This window comes from Caenorhabditis elegans, chromosome I, assembly GCF_000002985.6.
Source record: "Caenorhabditis elegans chromosome I".
Classification (NCBI taxonomy): domain Eukaryota; kingdom Metazoa; phylum Nematoda; class Chromadorea; order Rhabditida; family Rhabditidae; genus Caenorhabditis; species Caenorhabditis elegans.
The window spans coordinates 13,249,839-13,266,720 of NC_003279.8; the positions used below are offsets into that span (position 1 = coordinate 13,249,839).

A 16,882-nucleotide genomic window follows, 5' to 3' on the forward strand; every position below is an offset into this window, starting at 1 on the left:
TCTAGATACACGTGGTGCTAGGCTGTCCCACTATAGTTTGAGCTACAAAAAATGCGGGAATTTTTTGCCAAAAAAATGTGACGTCAGCACGTTCTTAACCATGCGAAATCAGTTGAGAATCAGTTGAGTCTTTTACCCCGCATTTTTTGTAGATCTACGTAGATCAAACCGAAGTGAGACACTTGGACATCACGTGGAGATACGATTCGATATAATATCATCAACTTTTTACTTTGGTATTTGGTCTATGCCATTCAAAATTGGTACTATTAGTATCTACAAAATTGTCTACTGCGCCATGTAGTTCTAATATTTTTCATTAAAAGTTAATGTCAAAATATAGAGAAATACTTGAATAATCTGAAAACTAACTTAATTTCAGATCATACGAATTGAAAAATGCTCAAAGTTATAAATTGCCTTAAGATTTCCGGCTGAAATAAATGTTATTTTCGGATAAATCAAGTGATTTTCTATAGTCTGAAATTAATTTTTAATTGAACATTTTGGGACAATATGGTGCAATAGGTCATATTGTAGGATTGCCGAACTTCGAAAAAAAAATTTAAAATTTATTCGTGGAGTTCGATTTATTTTTTTGAGAACGTGGAAAATGAAGAAAAAAATTTTTACACTCAGTTCAAAAAAAAATTATTAGTCATTTCTACATTTAAAACAAGATGTGCTCTCTAGATGATGTGGTTTTCTCGGATAGAGAAGATGAAAACGACAATGACGAAGAAATCGAAAAAGAAGAAAAAGAAGAAAAAGAAGAAGAGTATGAGGAATTAGGTATGCTAGTTATCGAAAATCATTCCAATAAAAAAGAATCGAACGAAAAGTTCAAGCAGATTATGGAATATTGCGAGTAAGGGTCTTTTAAACGTTTCTATGCAATAAATTGCATTTTCAGAAAGACAAAATCTACATTTGTAGATAAAGAGTTTCCACATGAGCCCAAGTCTTATATGACTTTTGAAGAGGATTAGGACCTCATATGGGAAATATGAGGTTTGTTCAATAGCATTTTTTAATATTTTGAGCATCATTCCTGACGTTCGAATACATAGTTTCTTCGTGTGCTATCCCCGCTTCCTGTAAATTAACGAATTCTAACAAATTTTCAGAGTTGGAAAACTTGGTTTTACCCGAAAATCTGACGTCGATTAGCCGTACCTTTCGCCGACGTGTCATCCAGTTTGTCAGTTTATGATCCATTGACTTTCACCGCGTACGAGGTGTTCCAAAGAAAAGTTGGAGATTGTGGTCTTGTTGCTGCTTTGTCTGCAATTTCCACAAAGCCTGAAGTTATCATGAACATTTTTGATTCACTGCAACTATCGAAATACGGTGTGTATAAAGTAAAACTGTTTGTGGATGGTCAATGGAAAACTATCATCATTGACGATTATTTTCCGTATACAACAGATGACATGAGAATCGGAGCTACCTCTGGAAAACAGGTAATAACTTTCACTTTAATTCATTAAATTGTATATTCAACTTTATTTTCAGATATGGGCAGCGCTTATTGAAAAAGCTCTTGCTAAGGAACGTGGTAATTATAAAGGAATCACGGGATTTCAAAATCAGTCGGCATTTTCTGCTCTTACTGGATCACCTGTGTTGTCCATACTGACGACCAGAATTTTAAAAGAACTTCGCAAACACTGGAAGATACTTATGGACTACAAGTATGAATTTCTCAAAATTTTAATTGGTGTGGTAATTTTTCAGAAAAATCAATATCCGATGGCATGTGAAACAACTATTCAAAGACGCAATGGAATACTTTCAAAACATGTCTACACTATTATGGATATTGTTGAAAGAGATGGGCACAAACTTCTTCTTCTCAGAAATCCAAGTGGAGGCAGCGTTTGGACTGGAAATTGGTCAAAGGAATGGGAATGGTGGCCCGAGAATATGAAAGATCTCTTGGAAGGAATGATTCGAGGATCTTTCTGGATTTCGTGGGATGACTTTTTAACTATGTTTACTTTTATTCATGTTTGTCGTTATCGTTCGAATTGGTTTGCATATTATGCCAAAGTGTTTCTTAAATATCCACGTGGTTACACGTTCCCGGTAATCAAAATCAATGTCCCGGAAAAGTGCACAATCTGTATTTCGGCGGTGGACGACTGGATTTCTCGTGTGGTACGCTTAAAAACTATTGAACATGCTTTTCAGAGATATTTTTTAGAAGTCTAGCTGGATTACGGTGCACATGGATGACAAAAACTATGAATCGGATATTAAAAAAGTTGTTGCGTGTGAGATCATTGATGATTCAACTGGGGATATTGATTTGGAACCTGGTAGCTACGTTATTACAGTGAATAAACTGAACAACTCGCCCATAGGCAAACGAGATATCTCAATTCACTCTTCCCGACCAATTTCGGTCAATGAAGGGTTTTTGGTAACAAGTGAAGATGGTGAACATATAAAATATGTAGTGGATAAGTTTGGACAGGAAATTGTGAAAGAGCCGGTAATGTTTAAAAAAAAGTCAGTGAAACAATATATAATCTTCTTTAATATTCAGAAGGATAAAATGAGCATTAAAAAGTACACTGATAATAATTCCACATTTATCGCTGTAGTTGCATGGAACTTCGCATATGATCAGTTTCTACATGTTCAGTAAGTCCAATTTTTATTTTAGATATACGTTGTGCTTTTGTCCTTTCCAGTTTGCGTTACTCAATCACCGATGAACAATTGGTCTCTAGAAGTTTAGAAGACAATCAAACAGTTGATGTTATTCCTCCAAGGGGTGTTCAGGTAACTTTTTTTCAGTATCACATTCATCATGTAGATGAAATTGTAGATTTTGGTAGTAATCGAACAATATGCAATGCCGGAGATTGTGGATTTCCCAATTGACATTGATTATAAACTTTCAAAAGATGTTGATTCAACAATCAATGGAATCAAAAGAGGATGTCATCTTCCAGAAATATCTTCATCTCGATTCTTAGAGCAAGTTCACCGTGAGGAGCGAATTTCCGTGGCTGACTGTTTTCTGGATCTTCCAAGCAATTACTGTCAAAATTGAACTTTCTGTCGAATTTGTATCCCACTTCCGAATGAAAATTGATTATTGATATGTGAAATCGGTTTAGTAGAAATTTTTCAGAATTACAGTTCAACTACTCAAATTTGTGATTTTTGGTTGGGACCTTGGAAGAGCTTACTGTAATAGAGTTCAACTCTTCACCACGGGAAAATTTTCTTGCGAATTTTTTCGTCCCAAAAAAAAAGGAAAAAAAGGGTCAAGAACAAACAAACAAACATTTTTGTCACAGTCACCGATGACCTAGGATTGTCGCGAAGTCGGTGAATACAAAGATTCACTCGCTCACGACTTATTAATAAATCTAAGGATTTATTAACAAATGATTAAATGTAAAGATTGATTCATCGTTATTACGTAACACATGCTCTTCAATACTCAACTTCATCCGTGCAATCAATGACAGCTACTCTGTAAAAGGACGACGGCAAAACCCCAATTCAAACTACCGCCAAAAGGAGGATTCAAGGCGCATGAGGTCTCGCCACGACACATACAACAACGACTGCGACCGTACTCTTGTCATCATGGCGCAGCGCACATTGGCCTATATCGTCAGTCGTCGGCAGTCTGCATCGGGCTTCACCACCACAGCACGTGCCCGACGGTGGCACGTTTAAATGAATGTTTGAGTGTTAGTGATTCAAGGCTTTTCCCTTGAATCACTCGTAATAAATGAATTAATAGAATAAGAGTCTTTTGTTAATCCTTTCAGTACCTCATGGGCCGGAAACCACTCCGAAACAAGGATTTCCTCATCCTCCCTGGCTCAATCGGTAACTGCTTGAGCCGGGGGGTGGTTGAATATACATAACAAGCAAAATTCATGCACGGCCATGCGGCAAACGCCTAAAAATATTAATTTTACTGTGATAACTGAAATGTTTGAATTCAGTAATAATAATATAGAAAACGTTAGGTCTGAAATCATGCTTATTTTTTAACAGGCTTAACAAAGACAGGCACTAAAATGAGGATTTTTCTAACTTTTTGACAAATTAAGTACAAGAATTTTCTTACACTTTTATATGAATTTTGCTGCAAAAAGTGGTATTATCCTAATGAAATTACTAGTATTTGCCGTACAATTTTGATTCATTCGTCAGAATTTAGTTTATTAAAAACGTGGAATACATTTTTTTTTTCTAAAAAACATTTTGACAAAACAAAAGAATGTTCCGTAAAAAACCGTATTTTGTCATTTCTAAACTTTTAACGGAATGAATTCGCCCCAGGAAGAGGAGCTTTTGGAGCTAATAGAGAAATACAATGAGGATAAATATTGTACGAACATGAACTGGACTATATTTCTCGGTGATCACGAGAATGAAAAAGAAGCGAATGAAAAGTTTAAGAGCATTTTGGAAGATTGCCAGTAAGAATTTTTCAAATTTCATTTAGAAACACAAGCCAGTTTTCAGAAGATCCAAATCTGCATTCATCGATAAAGAGTTTCCACATGAGCCCAAGTCTTATATGACCTTTGACGAGCAATCGAAGGTATATGGGAAGTACGAGGTATGTTCAAAAGTTCTGTAAGACCCCTTGATTTTGGAAGAATCATCGAAAAAAAAGAATTGAAGAGATCAACATTATCAAAAATTAAGTCAATCGCTCATATTAACCTGAAATATGTTATGGGGTTATCCAAGTAGTGTCGTGAAATTAAAAAGTGTAATTTTAAACACATTTTCCCTCATTCAAGTACAGTTCAAAACAATAGTATTTCAAAACAGTTTGTGACGCCATTTCGTGACATTTCCCGACTTTTCTCGACATTATCCAACAACCAGAAAGTGGACAACTCAATGAAAGACACACCAATGAAAGATGGTGTCCACAAAATGTGAAAATTCACAAAACTCGCTGCAGAAGATCAATTCTGATAAAACAACAGTGAAAAAATGTCGAGAAACGTCCAGAAATGTCGCGAAATTACGTCACAAACTGTATTTAAGTGCACGTTTTTGAAGTTTCTTGAATAAGGCAAAAAGTTTATTGAAATACACTTTTCAATATAACGAAACTATTTGATTAACCCCATTATAAACCAACAAATCTTGTTCTTTTAAAATTTCGTTCTATTATAATTATTTACTTTTGTTTGATTTATTTTTCTTTCAATGGAGTCTTACGGGTCTATTTTATTTTATGTATTATATTATTCAAATAACCCTTCTGCTCATTTATATTATGCATATTATAATATTTGGTTATATATTATCCAGTTACTAAAATAAACAACAATTAACTGAATTACCAAAAAACATGTGCATAGCTAAAAGTTTTCAGAGTTGGAAAACTTGGTTGTTCCCGAAAATCTGGCGTCGAATAACACCACCTTCCACCGACGTGTCATCCAGTTTGTCAGTTTATAATCCATTGACTTTCACCGCGTACGAGGTGTTTCAAAGAAAAGTTGGAGATTGTGGTCTTGTTGCTGCTTTGTCTGCAATTTCCACAAAGCCTGAAGTTATCATGAACATTTTTGATTCACTGCAACTATCGAAATACGGTGTGTATAAAGTAAAACTGTTTGTGGATGGTCAATGGAAAACTATCATCATTGACGATTATTTTCCGTATACAACAGATGGAATCAGAATTGGCGCTACTTCTGGGTATCAGGTATTAACAATTTTTGGATCAATATAATTTGGATAATCGGTAAATCGCTGGTCCTGGAACGCTTACGGGATGTAACTGGATTAATGATTCGTGATCGTTCCGTTTCCCGCCAGCGCCCTTATCACGTCCTCTCCACGTATACAAAAGTTTGCAAGAATTTTTTAAATTCGGTATGCGCACGGAGAGGACACCATCTCGGCAAACAACGGCACCTTTCTTGCGCATATCTTGCCTTCTCTTAATAAAGTTCATTCTTAATCAGGTCTCTTTAGAAATCAAAACAAAAAAGAAAATATTGATAGAACAATAGCGCACTTCTCCGCACTTCTTCGCCGTTCTCCACTGTTTGCTAAATGTTTTTTGAAAGGTGGAGAAGTCTACTAGAAAGCTCCCGGAAACTGCCGAGATTAGAGTGCGGACGTGGCGCAGATGGAGCGCTAACAATATTGTATATGATGAGACTAGAGCGCGCTTCAGGATCAGCAATTTTCCGAGTACCTACGATATCGTCAAAATATAGATTCATTGAACACGCGTAAACTTAACTTTCAGATATGGGCAGCGCTTATTGAAAAAGCTCTTGTTAAGGAATGTGGTAATTATAAAGGAATTCATGGATTTCAAAGTTTGTCTGCATTTTCTGCTCTTACTGGATCACCTGTGTTGCTCATTCCAGTTGCCAAAATGTTCAATAATCTTAGAAAATACTGGAAGACACTGATGGAGTTCAGGTTTGAATTTTCAGACTTCTAAATTATTGTACCATGTATTCAGAAATAATCAATATCCGATGGCATGTGGCACCTTGAACCGAGAAGTCAACGGAATACTTCCACAACATGCCTATACTATTATGGATATTGTTGAAAGAGATGGGCACAAACTTCTTCTTCTCAGAAATCCAAGTGGAGGCAGCGTTTGGACTCGAAATTGGTCAAAGGAATGGGAATGGTGGCCCGAGAATATGAAAGATCTCTTGGAAGGAATGATTCGAGGATCTTTCTGGATTTCGTGGGATGATTTTTTAAATGTTTTTTGTTCCATTTATGTTTGTCGTCATCGTTCAAATTGGTTTGCTTATTATGCCAAACTGGTTCTTAAATATCCAGAAGATGACGCATTTCCGGCTATCGATATCAAAGTCACTGAAAAGTGCATGGTCTGTATTTCGGCGGTTGACGACTGGATTTCTCGTGAGGTACTCTTAAAAACTGTCGAATTTCAAATGCCAAAATATGTTCAGAGGTATAGCTGGATTGCAGTACACAAGATCAACGGCATATTTTCTGATAATAAAAAAGTAGTTGCATGTGAGATCATCAACGATTCTACTCAGGATATCGATTTAGAACCTGGTATATACACTATCACAGTCATTTATCTCAATGACTGGAGCTTGGACAAACGAGACATCTCAATTCACTCTTCCCGACCAATTTCGGTCAATGAAGGGTTTTCGAGAACAAGGAAAGATAGCGTACATATAAAATATATAGTGGATAAGTTTGGGCAAGAAATTGTGAAAGAGCAGGTATTGTAAACAATGAAGTCAATATATAAGCCTTTTTAATATTCAGAAGGATAAAATGAGCATTAAGAAGTACACTGATAATAATTTCACATTCATCGCAGTAGTTGCATGGAACTTCACATATGATCAGTTTCTACATGCTCAGTGAGTCTAATGTTTTTTTAGTTATGTTCTACTATTTCACCTATTTCAGTTTGCGTTACTCAATCACTGATGAACAATTTGTCTCTAGAAGTTTAGAAGACAAGCAAACAGTTGATGTAATTCCTCCAAGAAGGCACCAGGCTAGTTTTTAGTATATTAGGCTAGTGATAAGCCTTATAAATAAACACATACGACATATCAAAAACACTCTTTCAGGTTTTGGTTGTGATAAATCTTGAAGCAATGCCTGAAATAGTGGATTTCCCAATTGACATTGATTATAAACTTTCAAAAGATGTTGATGCAACAATCAATGGAATCAAAAGAGGATGCCACCTTCCAGAAATATCTTCATCTCGTTTCTTAGAATATGTTCATCGTGAGGAGATAATTTCATTGGATGATTTCATACCGGAAATTGAAGTACTGTCGAAATTGAACTGATAAACTTACGCATTGTATGTCGAATTTGTATCCCACTGTCAAATGAAGTCCAATTGAAGTCCAATTACACTAAGGTCAATAGTTTTATTTGAAGGTTTTTCAGGATTTCGATGTCATGGTGGATCTACCAATTAATTAAGTTTGATGTTTTTAAATTTTTGTTAAAGCTTCTTGAAGCACACTGTATTGTATCTTGTTGAATTGTATATATAGCATTATTCATACCAAGCTGTGCTGATAATATTTCCGGTAATCGTAAAGAACTGTTAGTTTTACTATGATAATCCAACTTTTTAAATTAAAATTATTATAAAAACGTAGGAAAATGGTTGTTTACTATTAAAATCATACCTTATTATTAAAAAATGTTCAGAAAAAAACCAAAAAAAGTACCCGAGATGAAAAATAAACATTTTTAACGGCAACTACTCTTGGTCCCATCCAACTAAACAATTTTAGATAATTGTCAAGCTTCTATGATTAAACCCTTAAACAGAAACAAAATTTATGTATTCAAAAAAGTGAAACAAAAAAGAACATTGAAGAAGTTACAAAATTCAGCATAGAAAAAAAGGACGATGAAATCATGAATTGGTGTATGCAATGAAAAATTTGAAAAACTTCTCAAAAGTGATGTAATACATTTATTTGAAAGAAAAATTGGCAAATGGAACATTAAGAAACGAACATGAAAATTGTAAGAAAACATATATTTATTCACAACGCCGGTTATGCTGCCAATATTCTAACGGAACTTGAACGCTGATACGATCGTTAGAAGGTTTTTTGGGTGCCCACGCGGCTGCTGTTACCCGGGCTGTTCCAGCGTATTGTGGTGGATAGGTTACACCAAAGACTTCTTCCATATTTCTTGGTGATGGCCGAGCGTTGGTCTTGGAAACAGGATTGACATTACGATGGTGCACAGAGTGTTCTGAAATGATTTTAGTAAATAATATGTTTGAAAAGTGAAATATCAAATTCCTACCTCTCATTTGGCCACTTTTCCCTTGAGTTGTTTTTTCGGTGATTTCCACCTTCAACTTCTCAATCAGTTTTTCCTTTTCCGCCAAGCTCTTCTTGAGATTCTTATTCTGTTTTTTAGTTTCCATGGATGCAATGAGAGATTGAGATTTTTCTGCATTTAATTTAGAGCAATAATCATTTGCTTCCTTAATTTTCATACGACTTTCGTTCAACTCCTCTTTCGCACAATCCAATTCAACTCCCATGACATATTGTTCACTCTCGTGCCTCATAATCTTCCTATCTCTTTGTTCCAGTGACTTCTTGATTTTTTCCATTTCCAACTTGATCTCAAGAATTTGCTTATCCTTCGGATTCTCTTGATCTTGCACCTTCAGTTGTTCCTTTTCATCCAGCTTCTTCTGTCTTTCTTCTTCAATTTTTACAGCAAATGTCTTCACTCGAGCTGCCCGAAGTATTACATATTCTTTCGTCAAGCTGCAATATTTTTCCTTCTGAATTGTTTCGTCGATAGTTCTACTGATAAGAACAGTTCCATTATCTTTTGCGAAAACATCCAGTGTTGTGTTCGTGGCTCGACGGGCATCATAGACAAGCTCCTTACAGTAAACTTGCTCAAACTCATTCGTGGCTGAATTATACGTATACTGTTCATTCTTTTCGCTTAAGCAGTTGAAGCAGTGAATCACACGTGTATCTAATACTTTTGAATGAACGGAATACTTTGGAATTAGATCATCTTCGGAGGTAACCGAATTGCACATAGAACAACCAATACTTGTTGCGTTGATGAACTTTCCTGTGCTATTGTCGTAATGATATTTTGAATATCTCCCGGTTTTCTTGGAAAGAACAGCCACGACAATTGTTGTGAATCCGCAATATTGAATTCTGAACGGTGCGAGAGTCTTCAAGTAGTCCAAAAATCCAAACTCATTACTGATTTCTGTTACTTCTTCATCTTCTCTAACCATCAATCCATTCGTCTCAATACTTTGCATTACCAGTGTAGTAACTGGATTTTTTGGTGAACATGCATGCATAGACGATCTTGTCATCATTGCTCCAGTTTCATCTCTTTCAATCACAATAGTCTCTTTCTCACCATTTAATACTGTGACCATACTCCCTGTCGTGGCTTTTTCCCGATCATAAACCAACTCTGGACGATCAACTTCCACAAATCTGCGAGTTTTGAAAGAATAGAAACTGTTCCATCTTGTTCGACATCGAGTTGAATGCAAAAATCACACGGTTTCCAATCTCTTCACACCAGACAGCGTAGTCAGGAAAGAGGCCCTTCTCGGCAATAATTGGCAAACATGGAGAGCACACATGAGGTACAAAGGTATCCTTTTCAGCGCAGAACTCAAATGGATAAGAACGACCATCCGGATGAGCTACACGAATGGTTCTCATTTTCAGTGATGAGCATTTGCAAACGGTCCACTTGAGACTACGATCTTTTTGTTGAGATCCGGGAATTCGAGTGTACGGAAGCTTGAAAGCAGAGGCAGTGGAAAAGATAGACATCGGAGAAGAAGATCTGCTAGAGGTATCCATGGTATCTGAAATTGAACAATTTGTCAACTGTTGTCACAATGTGACAACAATAAGTAAAGAGGAGATGCAAAATTCATGAGCCAAAAAATAACTGTGAACAAATAGGAGAGCGAGCTAAACAACAACTAACCTGCTCCAAGCAAACCTGCAAAAAAAATGAATGACAGGAGAGTGTATTGCAACGTGTATGACGTTAGAACGCTGTGCAAGGCCGTGCAGAAAGTAATCGATAGAGTGTGAGAGGTATCGGGAAGATGTGGTGACCCTAGAGGAGAGTGGCATCTTACTGGGGCAATGCAAGTAGTGTCGGCAAATTGTAGAAAAATGACGTCACAACTGTATTGAACACTAATAGTCCCATAAAAGAATTTAGGGTTTTATGGATTCAAGGTAGAAGCGACTCAAATTGAGCATTTTTATGAGCTTTCCAACAACCATGGTACATTTATCTTGTAAGCTTGAAAATTGCTAATTGTTTTTTTTTAATCTCCTACAGCGAACTGAAACTTACAATAACAGCTGAAATCTTGTCGGGGTTTATAAAAATCAGGTTCAGGTTATGGCTGTAAACATGAAAAAACATAGAAACATCTAGTTTCCCGTCAAAAAAATGTTTCTCCCTGAAATGATACAAAGAAAGTCAGTTTCTATTAATCAAAAACATTTATTCACAAATAGAGTCAAAGAATGGGCCAAGGAGGCCGAAACAGAGTCTTTTTTTATTCCAAATACCATCTGAGTTGTGGTGGGACGTACTCAGAACCTCCAGAACTTGATTGTTGGCCAGATGTAGACGATCTCGCGAATCTTGGGAAGGATAGATGTAAAACATCACTGGCATTCGTGGTCGGTGATGGAACTGTGAGCTCGGAGTCAGAAATGTAATCGGTTTCTGGATTAGGTTGCAGCTGCCGCTGAGCATGTTCTGAAAAAAAAACGTACAACTAGCTGAAATTTAGAAGTATAAAGTTCAAATTCATACCTCTAGCTGCACTTTCCGCGATCTCGGCTTTCAATTTTTCAATCAATTATTCTTTTTCTCCCAGGATAGTCATAAGATTTTCGTACTGTTTCTTTGCTTCTCTCGATGCCTGGACTTTAGCTTCTTCCAATTTGATATCACGTTCAAATGCTCCCTGCATTCTCACAACACAGTCGTCCAACTTCCTTCTAACTAGCTCCAGTTCACATTCCTTATCACGATGTTTTTCCACATGCATCTTGATCCTCGTATCTTTTTCTTCTAATAACGTTGTCATTTCTTTCATTTCCAATTCCATTATAACAATCTGTCCATCCTTTTGTTTCTCCAGTTCTTGAGTCTTCAACACCTTCTGTTGTTCCTCTTCATCCAGCTTCTTCTGTTTCTCTTCTTGAATTCTCACAGCAAATGTCTTCACTGGAGCCGCTGGAAGTACAACATACTCATCCGTAACGATGGAATATTTTTCCTTCTGAATTACTTCGTAAACATCTCTGCTAATGATCACAGTTCCATTATTCGCAACGTTCTCTGGGAAAACATAAGCAGCCAACGAAGCTCTGTTGAATCGATTTGGATCGTAGACAAGTTCTTTACAATAGACTTGTTCGAATGCATTGGTATCTGGGTTGAAGGTGTACTGCTCGATATCACTGGTTAAGTTATTGGTGCAGTGAATAACACGGGCATCCAAAGCTTTTGAATAAACGGAATATTCTGGGAGGAGATATTTTTCGGAAGTAACTGAATTGCAATTCGAACAATCAAGATTGGATGTGTTGATGAAACTTCCAGTGTTGATAACATAATGATATTTTAAATATCTGCCTGTTTTCTTAGAAAAAACGTGAATAGAAGTTCTATTAGCGCTACAGGTTTTAATCTTCAACTCTGGAAGAGTCTCCACGTAGTCCAAATATCCAAACTCATTACTAATATCTGTTACTTCTTCATCCTTTCCAACCTGCAATCCATTCTTCTCAATATTTTGCATTACCAACGTGTTAACTGGCTTTCGCGAGTTATCTTTATGCACAAATGATCTTATCAACATGGCTCCATTTTCATCTCTTTCAATCACAATTGTCTCGTTTTCGCCATACAATGCTGCTACAATATCACCTGTTGTAGCATCTCCTCGATTGTAGACCAACTCTGGAAGATCAACTTCCACAAATCTGCGAGTTTCGAAAGAATAGACAAACTGTTCCATCTTGTTCGACATCGAGCTGAATGCAAAAATCACATAATCTTCGATTTCTTCAGCCCACACAATGTAGTCAGGGAAGAGGTCCTTCTCAGTGATTATTGGAAGACAGGCAGAGCACACATGGGGAACGAAGGTGTCCTTTCCTTGACAGAACTCGAAGAAATAAAGACGACCATCTGGATGGTGTAGTCCAATAGTTCTGATTTTCATGAATGAGCACTTAAAAATAGTCCACTTGAGAAGACGTGGCACAGGTTTTGATCCAGGAATTCGAACATACGGAAGCTTGGAAGCAGAGATTTCAGAAGAGACAGACATGGTGGAAGGAAGTTCTGAAATTTTATCAATATTTTAAATTTTCGTGGACTTTAAAAGAGAAGTAGCGCCAGTATGGGCACCACAATGACCAAATATTATTTATTTAAAAACTCAAGAAATTTCTAGTTTAAAATAGTTTTTTTTGAAAATTGGAGAAACGTAGTAATTGTCACTTTTTGACTGTCAATAAAAGTGTATCAAAATTTTCTTTAAAAGTTTTATTGTGATATTTATTTGGTCATTTTGGCACTAAACATCTTTAAGCAAAAAATAAACGGTGTAAAAGATTAGAGAATGAAAAAAAACACCTAAAAACAGCCGACTTGCCCCGAGCCAACCAGTTAGGAATGAGCGTGTGTAGATTGTATCGGCACGCAAATGACGGTGACCAGCTGTGCAAGACCTTTCCGTTGTATTGATTGAGAAAGGACCACTACCCCTACCATATAGTGCTAGAGGCGGCGGTAGAGAGTGCCACAACACTGTTGGAGATATAGGGAAGAGTAATGACCCCTCGAGAAAAATGTGGTTTGTATGTACCTTTTTTAGGGAAGCGGATGTCTCTCTGTGAATATGTACATGGTTGCATTTTATAACGATATCGGCTCTTATAATAGATCGTAAAAATTGGAATGAAACTGAAAAAACAGTACTAGACACAGTTACCAGATAACCAGTACAGACTATGGAAATTAGAAAGTTCAAGTTTAGATTTTTTTAAACTTATAGAGGTAGCAAAAAATATTTAGTGCAGCAAGAGACCGATTTGTGTTTTTTTTTTGAGTATACTCATTCCTCGAGTAAACGCTCGGTCTGTTCCGACTGAAAACTTAAATTTAGTGAACACAAACTTATGTGTCAATAGCCTCACTATTTTGAATAACTGATAGTGAGACCACTGTCAAAACATTGTTTTTCCGTTAGAATGTTTGTGGAGTACACACATTTCCTGAGATACTACTAAAATAATTAGTTTTAAATCAAGCACATTTATTTGGAACAAAGAGTTTAAAAAATAGTTGAAACATAGGGACACGGAGAAAAAAACACAAAAATTGAAAAAAAAAACACATATTTATTTGGAACTCCAACAATGAAGCTGTGGTTGGTCCACCTGGACGATGTATGGGCATGCATACGGATTAGCGGCAATCATCGCTGGAGGCTGAACTCCGAACATGGGATTGCTGTGAGCATTGAAGTTTTGAGTGCGCTGCCGATTTTGATCTGGAAAAATGTAGAACTAGCAATGTTTTTTTTTAGAAAAAAATCATCATTCAAATGCATACCTTTCGCCGCGATTTGGGCCTTCAATTTCTCAATCAGATCTTCTTTCTCCTTCAGGGTATTCTTCAGAATGTCATACTGTTTTTTCTCCTCTCTCGATGCTTCAAATGCTATGAGTTTTGCTTTCTCCAATTCCAGATTATGATCATTTGCTTCTTTTATTTTCATAATACTTTCGTCTAACTTATTTTTCAGAATATCCATATCAAATTTCATGACACGTTGTTTACCCACGTGCATCAGAATCTTCTCATCTTTCTCTTCCAATAACTTCTTCATATCTTCCAGTTCCAACATTGATTTCATAATTTGTTCATCCTTTTGTTTCTCCAGTTCTTGAATCTTCAACACCTTCTGTTGTTCCTCTTCATCCAGCTTCTTCTGTTTCTCTTCTTGAATTCTCACAGCAAATGTCTTCACCGGTGCTGCTGGAAGAACAACATACTCATCCGTGATGCTCGAATACTTTTCCTTCTGAATTGCTTCGTAATCGTTTCTGCTAATAACAACAGTTCCATTATCCGAAAAATTTTCAGGGAAAGTATAGCCAACGTAGCGTTGCTGATTCGACTTGGATCATAGGCAAGTTCCTTACAATATACTTGCTCGAATGCATTAGTATCTGGGTTGTAAGTATACTGCTCAATATCATTGGTTAAGGAGTTGCGACAGTGAATAACACGGGCATCCAAAGCTTCCGAGTGAACAGAATACTGTGGTTTTAGGTGCTTCTCAGAGGTCACAGAATTGCAACTGGTGCAGTAAACTTTGTTTGTGTTGTTGAACTTTCCGGTGTAGATTGTATAATTGTAAGTTGAATAACTACCAGTTGTCTTGGAAACAACTTGAACAATATCTCCGCACAATTTTGAGCATCTTTGAATCCTCAACTCTGGAAGACTTTCCAAGTAGTCCAAGCATCCAAATTCATTACTGATATTTGTGACTTCTTCATCTTTATTTACAGCCAATTCATTCTTTTCAATGCTTTGCATTACCAATGTATCGACTGGAGTTTGCGAGTTATCTCCATGCACAGACGATCTTGACTTCATTGCTCCATTTTCATCTCTTTCAATCACAATAGTCTCCTTTTCACCACTCAAGGCTGTAACGATAGAACCCAGCGTGGAATTTCCCCGATTGTAAACCAACTCCGGACGTTCGATTTCCACAAAACTGTGAGTTTCGAAGGAATAGACAAACTGTTCCATCTTGTTTGACATCGAGTTAAACGCAAAAATCACATGGTCTTCGATCTCCTCACACCAGACAGCGTAGTCAGGAAAGAGGTCCTTCTCGGTAACGTCAGGCTGGCAAGAGCACACATGAGGTAAGATGGTGTCATTTTCTGCGCAGAACTCGAAGAAGTAAACACGACCATCGGAATGTTCTAATCCAATCGTACTCATATTCGTAGAAGAGCACTTGTGAATGGACCATTTGAGAGGACGAGGTACTGGTTCGGATCCCGGAATTCGAGCATACGGAAGCTCGTGGGCATAGTCAGAGGAAGCGGAAGACATGGAAAAGGTAGACCTAATCGAGGTATCCATGATAGAAATGATTTCTGAAATTGAATACATTTTTGATGAGTTGAATGGAAGATGCAAGATTGCCAAGCCAAAAAATAAACCATGAACAAATAGGAGAGCTAAAGAAAACCGGCCTGCTCCAAGCCGACCTACAGGGAATGAATGAAAGGATAGTGCATTGCAACGTGTAAGACGGTTGGACGCTGTGCAAGGCTGTGCAGAAGGTAATCGATAGAGTGTGTTGGAATTGTGAGAGGTATCGGGAAGATGTGGTGACCCCTCTCTGTAGATTGTAGTTTCTCATGAAAAAAATTGCAGCTGAAAACATATAAAAATACGTTCCAGCAATACTGTTGGAATAATAAACCTGCAAAAATGCGAAGATGACGTCATAAATAGACTATTCTGGGAACGCAATCTTCAATAAATGTTTGAATTGTAATTGACTGAAAACCTGACTAAAAATAAGAACACATTTACAAAACTTATCTTTTGAAATATAAAAATTGTAGCCTCTACAGGTGCCAAATTGTATCTCGATAAATATTTTTGTGGAAAACACAGCGCCTCAAATAGGGAGAGAAGAGCGAAAAAAGTGGTTTTGGCGCGGGAGCGCGTTTGCTGCAGACGTCGCACAAATTGGAATTAATGTATAGAAAAACAGTAAAATATCGCGTTTCTGCTGGATTTTAGGGATTTTAAAGCAATTTTCAACAAGCGGGACCGCCCAGAGACTGTTCGCGATGCGATTTACTTCATTTTAACATAAATTTTTCCCCAAATAAGCTCGAAATTAGCTCTGAATTTCGGCGAATCTGAAATTTTTTTTTGACCAAACACAGAATTTTGCAAATAAAAATTGATTTTAGAGCAATTTATTGCATAAATGTTTAATTTTAGAATTTTTATTATTAGTTTGAATCTTTTTACAGAGTTTTAGTCATTAATTTGACTGATAACACCGAAAAATGATTTTTCTTTACAACGAAATCGATAAAAAAGTAAAGCAACATTTATCAAGGGAAATCTTGCAAAATTGGTTTAAAAACTTTTATGAAATCAAAGATTTCAATAGAATAAAGCTATAAATCAAGCAAAATCACTAAAAATAAAAATAGTTCTGATCAAATTTCAATGTTCCAATCTACCAAGTGATCTATGACACGCCAAG

General features: G+C 36.6%; 3 protein-coding genes and 2 pseudogenes across 6 annotated transcripts; 2 read left to right on the forward strand and 3 right to left on the reverse strand.

Annotated features, from left to right (window-relative positions):
• Nucleotides 1-680: 680 nt before the first annotated feature.
• Nucleotides 681-3,064, forward strand: F44F1.1 (annotated as a pseudogene). The gene is made up of 7 exons: nt 681-792; nt 1,128-1,463; nt 1,516-2,160; nt 2,207-2,497; nt 2,552-2,649; nt 2,700-2,790; nt 2,837-3,064. Coding segments are annotated over exons 1-7 (1,801 nt in total).
• Nucleotides 3,065-4,302: 1,238 nt separating this feature from the next.
• clp-8 (Calpain catalytic domain-containing protein) lies at nt 4,303-7,891 on the forward strand (the record flags this gene model as incomplete). The annotated part of the gene is made up of 8 exons (NM_060926.3): nt 4,303-4,457; nt 4,504-4,600; nt 5,375-5,710; nt 6,263-6,441; nt 6,485-7,241; nt 7,288-7,385; nt 7,435-7,525; nt 7,602-7,891. 8 exons carry the CDS (start codon nt 4,303-4,305, stop codon nt 7,827-7,829), a joined length of 1,941 nt encoding a protein of 646 aa, NP_493327.2. The 3' UTR covers nt 7,830-7,891.
• Nucleotides 7,892-8,542: 651 nt separating this feature from the next.
• Nucleotides 8,543-10,379, reverse strand: F44F1.5 (annotated as a pseudogene). The gene has a single exon. A coding segment is annotated over exon 1 (1,837 nt).
• Nucleotides 10,380-11,027: 648 nt separating this feature from the next.
• On the reverse strand, nt 11,028-12,895 carry F44F1.6 (the record flags this gene model as incomplete). Of its 2 annotated transcripts, NM_060929.5 has the most annotated exons (3): nt 11,028-11,304; nt 11,362-12,516; nt 12,567-12,895. In NM_060929.5, the coding sequence occupies 2 exons, from the start codon at nt 12,887-12,889 to the stop codon at nt 12,480-12,482; spliced, it is 360 nt and encodes a 119-aa protein (NP_493330.1). The 2 variants fall into 2 exon arrangements, with proteins under 2 accessions (NP_493330.1, NP_001366941.1); NM_001381242.1 differs by lacking the exon at nt 11,028-11,304 and having other exon boundaries at nt 11,408-12,889.
• A 1,069-nt stretch (nt 12,896-13,964) lies between these two features.
• F44F1.4 (SKICH domain-containing protein) lies at nt 13,965-15,732 on the reverse strand (the record flags this gene model as incomplete). Its single annotated transcript, NM_060930.2, has 3 exons — nt 13,965-14,116; nt 14,179-14,672; nt 14,729-15,732. 3 exons carry the CDS (start codon nt 15,730-15,732, stop codon nt 13,965-13,967), a joined length of 1,650 nt encoding a protein of 549 aa, NP_493331.2.
• Nucleotides 15,733-16,882: the final 1,150 nt, after the last annotated feature.